General features: G+C 40.5%; 1 protein-coding gene across 1 annotated transcript in view; it reads right to left on the reverse strand.

Annotated features, from left to right (window-relative positions):
* lig1 (ligase I, DNA, ATP-dependent) overlaps window positions 1-10,564 on the reverse strand; it is a 53,932-nt gene extending 43,368 nt beyond the window's left edge. Inside the window, exons 1-6 of the mRNA XM_042428570.1 lie at window positions 10,388-10,564; window positions 7,544-7,612; window positions 6,522-6,702; window positions 4,182-4,344; window positions 2,457-2,594; window positions 3-386 (exon numbers count right to left, since the gene is read on the reverse strand). Coding sequence (XP_042284504.1) covers window positions 3-386; window positions 2,457-2,594; window positions 4,182-4,344; window positions 6,522-6,702; window positions 7,544-7,612; window positions 10,388-10,404 — 952 coding nt within the window. The 5' untranslated portion in view covers window positions 10,405-10,564. The remainder of the gene's footprint in view (window positions 1-2; window positions 387-2,456; window positions 2,595-4,181; window positions 4,345-6,521; window positions 6,703-7,543; window positions 7,613-10,387) is intronic.
* Between the last annotated feature and the right edge of the window lie 97 nt (window positions 10,565-10,661).

A 10,661-nucleotide genomic window follows, 5' to 3' on the forward strand; every position in this document is an offset into this window, starting at 1 on the left:
ACCAAAGAAACTGCTGATGGGAGCTTTCTTGGCCGGCTCCTTATCTTTCTGCCCTTTTGCTTCTTTCTGCTTCTTCGCCGTTTGACTTTTTGGGCTCTCTTCTCCCTCTCGCGTGTCCTTTTCAACCACCTCCTCCTTGGAAACGGCGGGCCCTTTTTCATCATCCGTCTTCCCTTTTGCTTCGTTTTTCTTTTCCGCCCCCTCAGCTTTCTCTCCTTTCTCATCAGAGCTCTTTCTCTCCGCCCGCTCCTCCTTGTTGGCCTTCTCTCCTGCCTCTTTCTTCTTCTTCTTCTTCTCCACCTCCTCGTCTGCGCTGTTAGCTTCGGTCACCGCCTTATCAACTCTTTCTTCCTTTGCTCCCTCCTCCATGGGTTCACCGGCGTTCCCTAAACAGGGTGAGACAGAAAAGAGGGGGTGGTGTCATTAAAGAGATAAATGCCAACAGGGGTTGCTGAGGGCGACCCGGTTTTTTTTGGGTGAGCTTGTGTTTGAAGCTTTCTTCGATAAATGTCGCAAGTTAAATTTTTGAGGCTTTCTTTTCACCTGAGAAAGTCAAGTAAAGAAAGAAACTACTATTGACAAACAGCAACAACTCCCAGAAGGCCGAGCTGGAGTCATGATAGTGGCCGGATGAGGAGCCAGACACGAAACCTTAATTTTCTCCTCCACAACTTAAAATGACTAGTAGACTGGACTGGAGGATCCAACAGTCACTCTTAGTGTTTTACCAGCCAAGGTCAGTAAATAGAGTAGATTTCTCTGTCTGTTGTGATGGGTACACTTGCTGCCCCCCCCCCCCAAAAAAAACAAACAAGCAAACAAAAAACCCACCAGTATTGGAGGTGCTGACTGTGCAGGGGAAAGATGTTGCTGCCCACTTCTGCATACTCATTAATTTCATTTGTCCTGAATAAGACATCATGTCAAACTGTAGACAAAGAGATCAGGCAAACAGCTTCGCAGGATGGTGTAAATTTCCCAGATTTGTTCTCACAGATGGTAAAAAACTTCTCTGAGTTGTTTAGGATAAAGACACCAAACAAATGGCGCGGAAAGGAAACCTCTGTCAGACAGCAGGGTTCCTACAGTTTGCAAGGAAATTCTACTTTTTTCCATCTGCAACTACATTTTCTTAAATCATATTGGGAGCAATGACTGAGAACTGACTTTCTTTAATCCTCTGAGCATCGGGCTGTTCTCGCTCAATTTTAAATCCCTTTATTCGCAGACTTCTGGCATCATCGCTACATGTCCTTGGTGGTCACGCCACGTCGTTATTTTCTGGGTAAGTGAAGTGCAACACAACACAAAGTCATGTTGGGGCTGCAGCTATATCAATTATTTCTCCTATTAATCCATTAATGGTTTTAGAGATGCAACAAATAGTCAATTCATTGATTAGTTGCCGACTATTAAATTAATTGTCAGCTATTTTGATAAACTATTAATGGTTTTGAGTCAAGTTTTAAGAAAAGTAAAGTCCAAATTTTCTGTGAATATTTTGTGGTTTCTATGACAGTAAACTGAATATCTTTGAGTTGTGGACTGTCGGTCAAGACAAAACAAAAGTAGTGAAAAATTCCTGTCACAATTTTGCACAAGCTGACATTACAAATCAATTGTTTAGTCCAACAAACAGTCCACGTCTACAATTCCACAAAGAGAAAAGCAACAAATCCTCAAACTCACTCAGAAATGTATAAAAAAAAGTTTTATGCAAGTTGATATTGTTCTCACATAAGTTAGGCTACTCAGAAACACCATCGTCTGGCATGTAATTACTACTTTATTTCTCTTATCTACTACTTTATATCTTTTAAATAATGATGTTTCGATGGTAGAGGTTCAGTGGTCGATGTCTGTCAGCCATCGGCCCGATCCTACAAGACACTACAACACATACAGGCAACTCTCTCTGTGCTGCATTTTCAATTTTTAGTATAGTGTTGATATATTTTCATGGGAGTAAATAAACACAACAGAGTTTGACCCACCACATGCATCAAATGGTTCTGTTCAGCTAGAGGAGATTGTCAGTGTTGTGAGGAAATCAGGAACTATGTTGATGGTGCATTTTATGTTTTACTACTAGCAAGACTTGTATTTATATTGTAAAACCATTTAAATATTCGCATTCATCACTTCTATTGTTTTTTTCAATTAGAAAATAAGAAAATAAAAGATGCAAAATAAGCAGCTCTTTATCACCAAAATCTGAGTCTAATCATCATTATTAATAATTTATCATTGGTTGTTAATGAAATGCTTAATTATTTGTTGCTTTTTCTTTCTTTTATTCCCCCATGTATGAGTTCGTGCAGGTGTTTGTGCAACTTCCCAACTTTGCAAATCCTGGAAAGACTCCAGTTAATTTAGATCATTCTCACAAAGACGTTCCAGACCCGTGCGGGAGGAGCTCTACTCTTATCAGACCGGTAGCTGAGGTGAAGCCTTACCTGCGGCGTCGGCGCCGGTCTCCACACGGGGTCGTTTGTTTTGCTGACCCTGCTCCTCTTTGGCCTCGGTCTCCTCTTTCTGACTCTCGCTGCCGCTCCTGCTCTCATCAAGCTTCCTCTTGGGGAACATCTTCCTCGCTGCACACATCAGGACAGGCATTAAATTAAATGAAGGAGGGGAGAGGGGGGGGAAGAAGGGAAGTGGGAGGCATCCCAGCCGAAATCATGCCATGATCAAACAGAAAGAGAATGTGGAGATGAAAACAAGACGAGTCTGCTCTCTTACTGAAGATGTAGGGCAATGAAAAAAAAAAAAAAAAGAGAATCACAGATACGTACTTTGCTAATGAAAACACTAATTCCATCCTGAAAGATATTATGCAGCCCAGCAGCTTAGGGTTCCAGTGTAATTTCCTCTGTAATTTTATGCAGCAGTGATGCTCGAGGGTAATTTTGGTTTTGGTTCCACATCCGCCTCTGTTTTGGTCCTTGTTAAAGGTTCTCGTGCAGGTAGCACAGCTGCTGTTTTTTTTTTCTTTCCCAGATATTATAATGAAAGCATTAACCCAGGACATTAAGAATGCAATTTCTGGTCAAATTAGCGCATTAACTTTTAAGTGATGTTTTCTCCAGTGGTGATGGTGGCAGGGATCTTATTGTGGCGACGCACCACTGCTGAAAGCAAACACTGCTCCCGTCAAAACACAAAAGAGAACGAGATGATGAAAAGAGAATGAGCCCGCTTTTCCTGCTGCAAAAGTAGGATGAAGGAAACAAAGTGTGAGAGAGAGAGAGAGGAGGTGCTTCTCAAAACAAAAACAAAAAAGCTGCGATACTAGAAAAACTGTAGCTCTAAGTAGCTTATAGTCTCCGTTTTAAATTCTACATTTCTGATGTGATATGAAAAAACACATCCGAGTACAAAGCTCCAATTACAATCCCTCGGATATTCTTTTTTTTAATGTTAAATGCAGATCGTTAGACGCGTGCATCTGACTTAGAAGTTACAGATAATGAACATGTATGGCGGGAAAAAAAAATACAGCAGCAGTAGCTCTCTTTCACTCTCTTTGTATATTTGAAATGTTGAAGCGTTCACGTATAGACGGCAGCTATAAACAAAATAATCTCTACATATGTTCACGCTTTTTTCTTTTTAAGAAATCTACTAAAGCTTCCAAACATATATAGACACTGACAATAATACGACTTGCTCTACTGGTTTCATTAAAGCCCAGCAAGTAGAAACGACACATGGCAAGACAATGAAATAATAATAATATCATATCATCACAATGCAAATACACACAGAGAAATATCACAGTGTTTACTTGTGGTTCAGCAGATGAGATAAACGACAAATAGTGCGACATAGTCAAGTCCAGCCGTTGTCAGTCTAAAGGTGGAGACCCTTAGAGATAAATATGCTTCGCTATTTCTAGTGAACAAACGTTTCGTGCGTTCAGTTTGTGATAAATGTCTTGTTTTTCCCTCATTGTAAAATAATGAGAATTTGGAACCATTAGGCTCCTGCTAACAAGTAATCAAGTAAAATAGCTCGAGGCACAAAAACTATCAATCCTCAGCTGATGTCAAAGTTCGAAAATTCTGCAACTTTGAAGGAAAAAAGTTGAGAAGCGCAGATCTGAGTTTAAGCCTGGGGGTGAAATATATTATACATTATTGAAATGATAAAGAATAAATCAAATCTGATCAGAGACTAACCGGTCTTGCGTTTGGCGATTCCGGAGGGGGAGATGGAGTTGGGGGTCCCGGGGGTCCCCGGTGAAGCTGAAGAGGCCGGGGTAGCCGGAGTGGCTGGAGTCACGGGGGTGACCGGGGCAGGCGGAGGAGATAGAGGGGTGGGAACCGCCTTAAACACGTCATCCTGTTGAAAAAAGACCAGAATGAGCTTTGATGAGAGGAAGCGTAAACTACAGCTGATGACCAGCATTACTGCTGGATATGATTTTTAGATGTAACTCTGCTCTTTTTTTATTACTTCAAAGCTACAGCAGATATTCAAAATGCATGAATTGACAGTAACAGTTGCTCAGCCGACCGGAAAAATACAATCTGAATCACGGTGGACTGTTTTCATCGTTCATCCTCAATAAAGAATCTTCTGCTGCAGTAAATGAGAGCAAACGCTGATTTCATTTGTTGTAAACGGTGAAGAAAAGATCACAAATTAGTTTATGGAATTAGTCAAATAAGGACCTGTGAATAAGAGACTGAAAGCAAATGAGAGAAAAACCCAAAACCTCAACTCAGAGTCTATAAGGCGAAGTACCTCAGCGTCTCGAAAAGAAACAAAGTGTTAGAAAACAATACTGCAAACCTTGAGCCACAAAACACTTCCATCAGTAAGGAAACAAGTTTGTTGTTCAATGAAGCGCATCGTTTTGAGAAGGCGGCTTAAAAAAATAAATAAATAAATAAATAAAACAGATGTGGCAGAAAACACTAGAGCAGGCAGGCTGCCATCCACTTGGGGCCTAAACATGAAACGTCTCAATACTCCCAATTAACAGACGCTGTAGGGTTGTTATTGCCTCAACGAGATCTTCTACAATCCTGGTTTATAAAGTATTAGTAACTGCAAAGCCCTTTCAAACACTCTGCACTGAGAGGAGAAAAAAGGCAAAGTAAAGAAGACTATGAAGCGATCTAAATATTCAACAGCAGAATAAAGGTTTACAGCAGCACAGAAACAGAACGATCAGCTGAGTGATTCAGAAAGTGATGACAAGATTAGTCGGTTAACCGATAAGTTAATCTGCAGAAACTCTTATATACTGTTTATATTCTCATCCTTCACTGTATCTCCTCATAATTAGTCTCTATACCAAACTACTGAAACACAAATCTATTTATTATTCATAAATATCTTATTACTCATTAATTTCATAGAGCCTAGAGCGTAATCTTTAAGTTTTACACTGTTTATGTAGAAAAAACACTCACTATCACATTATATTACAGTCCTATGTTACCTAAAACCGGAGGACTTAACAGCCACAATGGTTTCAATGCGTTTTATTGAATGTGAAGAATGAAAATTTTGGGTTTTTGAATAAATAGGGGTCAAATTTACCCAGGAATATGTACAAAAATGTGTATCAGCTGCAACAAATAAGCAATTTCAGATTTACAGGATTGCATCTTTTACTGCTCTCAAATGTAAAAATGGGTCAAATTTGACCTGAACAGCATGTAAGCATGTAACAATTCAGTCAATCAATGCATATGCAGGAAATTTTCAAGCAAAATGCTGCTAGTTCTGTTTTTTTTGTTAAAACATTTTATGAACTACAAATTAATCACAATGAAAATAATTATTAGATGCAGCCCTACATTTATCCCTGGTGGAGCTGCTCTGTGACCACCAGTACAACAGCTCCAAATCACAAAAACAATAAAAACAATTTCATAATTGTAATCATATCAAAGTGACGCAGGGTGGCTCATGCTGACAGACTTCACAACTGTGTCACAGACTCTTCGCTCAATGATCAAATAATGAATAATTCCCCCGAGATATTACAAACTAAAATCAACGGGGGCAGTTAAGAGAAGTATTTATCAAACAGGTGTTTGAGCAACAGCCAAAACCAATAATCAGGTCTTTTCCATTACGTTGCTTATATTGACAAATGCGTTCAATATTGTGATTCACTGTACAATCGTGTGCCTTTGTGCGACAGTGTTTTTTTTCTCCCACCGTTGAATAAACAATAGGCACTGATACGCCTACAGGAGCTCTAACAGTCTTATTAGACTCAGCTTGTGCAGCTTACAATGTGGATTTAGAGCATGTAATAGGTGACACTTATTCACTGATGTTTTCACCGTGCAATGAAAAAAATGCAGTAAAAAAAAAAAAAAGGCAGTTTATGGGTTTATATCTTTATACTGTGACGATTCAAAAGCAAGACTACGCTATATAAAGTATGTGTGTCTTTTTTACACAAACGCCACTGAGAAAATCCAGTGTTTGTGTTGAACATGTGGTTTCAAATCAACTCTGAAGTCTCAATTAAGAAGTGTTAGTTGCATTTCTACCTTTTCTTTTTTACCGGGGGCTCCTTTGTCTACTTGTCCCTTGGTAGCGACTTGCTCTTTAACGACCGGTGCCTCATCGTCATCGCTGTCCAGGATTTGACGGCTGCGCTTGGCGACCTTCTTGACGGGCGAATCGACTTCCTGGACCCCGTTCTGCACCTTGAGAGGGCTTTTGACCGGCCTGGAGATGAGCGAAGGCGACACGGTTACGGCACCGTGCCACGCAAATAAATAAAAAAAGCCATAATTTTCATTTATATGATGCCGTTCAGAGGCAAAGCCATGAGGTGCTATATTAAGTATTCAAAAAGGGATTCAAGTCAATAGCAAATGCAATAAAAAACAGCTATGACATAAAAATTCAAGGCAAGAGTCATAAAAGAGAGGTCAAAGCAGTGATGAAAAGATCGTTACATAAAGACAAGCCTATTAAAGGCAGTTTAAGACATACTTTAAAAGATGATATAGTCTAGAAATGATGAGCTCCATCATCAAAGCGGCTCAGAGATCAGAAACAAAAAGTTGTTACCTCTCTCTGGATAATAACTGCTGGCCACAAAACGTTTTGCTGAGCAACAGAGAGCCAAGCCTCGGCGTAATATAAAGATAATTGCACATACTCAGACTGTCAGCGGGGTTCCAGTACAAAAAAAAAAATATGTTACAACGTTAGCTGATGCACTGGTGTGGTTCACTAATACCTACACCGTTATTTCTCTGATTATTTTAGTAAAACAAAAGGCAGGTAAGGCGAGTAAAATAACCTTACAAGAAAGGACTACAGATTTCTCAGTTCTTCAAACAGACCGTGCCACCGCCAATGAGTTTAGTCATGCCTTTTTAACTTCTTAAGTGCCAGCAGCTGCCACTTCAACACAAACAGACAAGGTTTTCTCCTTCAGACCCTCTTCATAGAAGATTTTTTTTGTTGTAGAAAGGATCTCTACAGAGCACCTCTCCATCAGACATGTATAATAAACTACTGAATGGCATCGACCTCTTGTGTGAAAGGAAAATCTTACTTTTTCACTGGTTCGTCACTGTTTTTTTTCTGAATATCCTTGTCCTTGCTCTTGGGCTGAAAAAAGGATCTAATGGGAGAAAAAAAAAAGCAGTTAAAAGGAAGATAATGCTGACCTGATGGGCAGCAGCGAGCTTGACGTCTGTGACAAACAGTAATACGGTCTTTACATATTGTACCTGCTTGACAATGACAAATAAAAAGGATGAGTTCAGTTTTTCAAGTCTGTCTTAAAACAACAGTCAGGAGCCTAAAGGGAATTTATGCTAAAGGTTTATCTGAAGCTTCAATGAGGCCTTAGCAGTCTGAGTGAGTCATATCAAGTGGATATCTGCCACATTTACAGTTTTTTTTTAGTATTAAATTCCCTCTTTGTGTTTCCGCAGACCAGGGTCGGAAATTAATGGGCCCTTGGATTTGGGATGACGGGGGCCTTTCAATGCCCTTGTAAAATAAACCGTTAAGACTTAATACGTTTTTGCGAAGTGCAGTGTTTCCTCTCTATATACTTTCACCGGCGGTGCAGCGCTACTGCTAAATGATGAAGCGACTGCTAAAATTCTCACATTGTACATGATAATCACGACGAACGCAAACCACACGCGCTTCCAGCAGCTGACTGGAGCTGGTGGAGAGAGGATGGGAGTTTTGCCTCTCCGTCTCTCTCTCTCTCCTCTGTGCCTGTATGTACGAGGGCAGGGCTGAGCTTAACACACACACACACACACACTCACACACACACACACACACACACACACACACACACACACACACACACACACACACACACACACACACACACAGCAGAGCAGAGCAGAGCAGAGCAGAGCAGAGCAGAGAGGCCACAGCAGACAGGATGAAACGGACTTTAGGTTTTACTTTATGAGAGTCGACTACGACTGCTCGCAGCCGTGAGTGCAACAAAATCCGGCAGTTAGGGAGACGGTACGAGCAATTTATCAAACAACTGTTGGACAAGCAGAACATAAACTTAAATACCACATCTTTGACTTCCAGCAGTCGACTCCCGCTCCCCCTCTCATCCACAGACGCTGTACTTTACAGACGTCCAGAGCTTGTTATGTTAATAGCGAACTGTTAAGAGCTCAAAACTTACATTCATTATATGTAACGAGCCAGTCTAATGAGCTAAATATCTGAAAATGAGTTGAATTCTTGTAGACTTGAGGCTGACACCAGCCCGTTCCGCCTCTCTACCATCAGTACCTACAGCAGCGAGTCTGACCGGCAGCGGCGGAGGGAGGAAGACAGAGGAGAGGATGAATGATGGCACACAGCTGTTAACCAGTCCGGCAGCGTTTCTGCGGAGTGGAGAAACACTCAGAGAGTAGAGTCTGAGAGCTTCAACCGTTAATCAGTTCAACAGTATGAAAGGTTATTCTAAGGGTCTTGTCAATAAGGAGAAAAGGTCTGATGTTAATTAGTCTACATATTAAAAAGATATATATAGATAGATATAATAAGTATATTCTTTATGGTAGAGATGGTGAATGTTGTAAACCATTGGTGCTGTATTGGGGAAAACTTGTCAATCAAAATATATATATATATATCAATTGTCATCTTTGCAATTCGAGTACATGACCTGGTTCACTGTCTCTCCTGTGTGTGCAGCAAACACACAATGAACCACAGAGAGCAGCGCAGCGCGACCATAAATGACAGCAAAACATAACAGAGACTCTCACACTGAGCTGAAATTAAACGAGTGCACATAAATGTGGTAAATAACATAAATAAAAAACAGTCTCTGCTGCGTTTTGCTGTCATTTATGGTCGTCTACTTGCTGCTTATCTCCTCTCTTCTACTATTTCGCAGCGCAGGCGGGGCTGAGCCCTCCGTGTGCGTGCAGCGCAGCAGAGGAGAGACAGACAGCAATGTTGTTGACATGTTGAACTCTGACATTGTTACGTAACTGCATTAGATGTTCCAGCATTACAAGCTTGGCTGCTACCTTCACTTTTTTTTTTAAGAGGAGTCACTGAATATTGGTCTGGAGTGCAACATTAAACTAAGATACAACCCATCACTTGAAAAAAATACCATAAATGGAAAGTAGCCAAAATGCCACCAAACATATTTCATGAGGTCAAAAAAAGTTAATTTCCTACCCTGCCTGGACAGTGTTTCCCTGTTGAGCTGTGGTGGAAGTATAGTAATAAAGAGAGAGACTTTGACACTAAAAACATTGTAAGGCTGAAAGATATCTACTTGATTTGACTCATTTGGATGACTGGAGCTTCATATTAACTTAAGATAAACTTTTAAATACATTTTTGCACAGGAGAAGGACTGTGGATTTTGTCTTCCATCACTTACATTGTAAGAGCATCATGAAGGGATCTTCTTATGGTTACTATGAACAGGAGGAATGATTAGAACAAGAAAAACCTGTTTCTATGTTCATGTGAGCACATGACTGTTGTTTTAAGACAGACTTGGAAAAACTGTGAACTCAGCCTTTAAGCTGACTTGTGTGTAACTTTAGGTTAGTATGCTGGTAGCTTGGTGATAAGTCAGTAACTGAATTAAGAGGAGTTATGGCGTTTGACTCCACTGTTTAGTTGAGTTTATCAATATCAGACGTTACAATCTAAACTAGATCATGCTAATGCTAACGTACAATTAGCGCAGTTACACTGTAATTCAGCTACACGTTATAGGGTTAAACCCCCTCTAGAAGCACTTTAAGACCCCTAAACACAACTTACAATACAGTTAACCGGGTTAGTTAAGGCTAACGTAACTTATACTCAGACGTCACCAAGCTAATGCTACTCCATCACTAGCAAGCGACACAGAAAACATTTCCTCGTCACTTACGCGATGCTCCGCTGCATGTTGTCGTCAAACTCTTTCCTTCACCCGACACTGAACTTAGACTAATAGTTAAATTACAGGACAAGATGCCACATCCACACACACACATACAAAAACAGCAACTCCCGCGCTGCAGAATGACAAAACACTTGGAATATTCGGCGCCAAAATGACATGTCACTCAAAGATCGTCAAAAAGAGAAGTGGAGTCACTCGTAAGACAAAAACCAGACCCGTTTTTCCTGGTGGCCTCTAAAATACATAAGTGCTGTTCTGG

Source organism: Thunnus maccoyii, chromosome 12 (genome assembly GCF_910596095.1).
Source record: "Thunnus maccoyii chromosome 12, fThuMac1.1, whole genome shotgun sequence".
Classification (NCBI taxonomy): Eukaryota; Metazoa; Chordata; class Actinopteri; order Scombriformes; family Scombridae; genus Thunnus; species Thunnus maccoyii.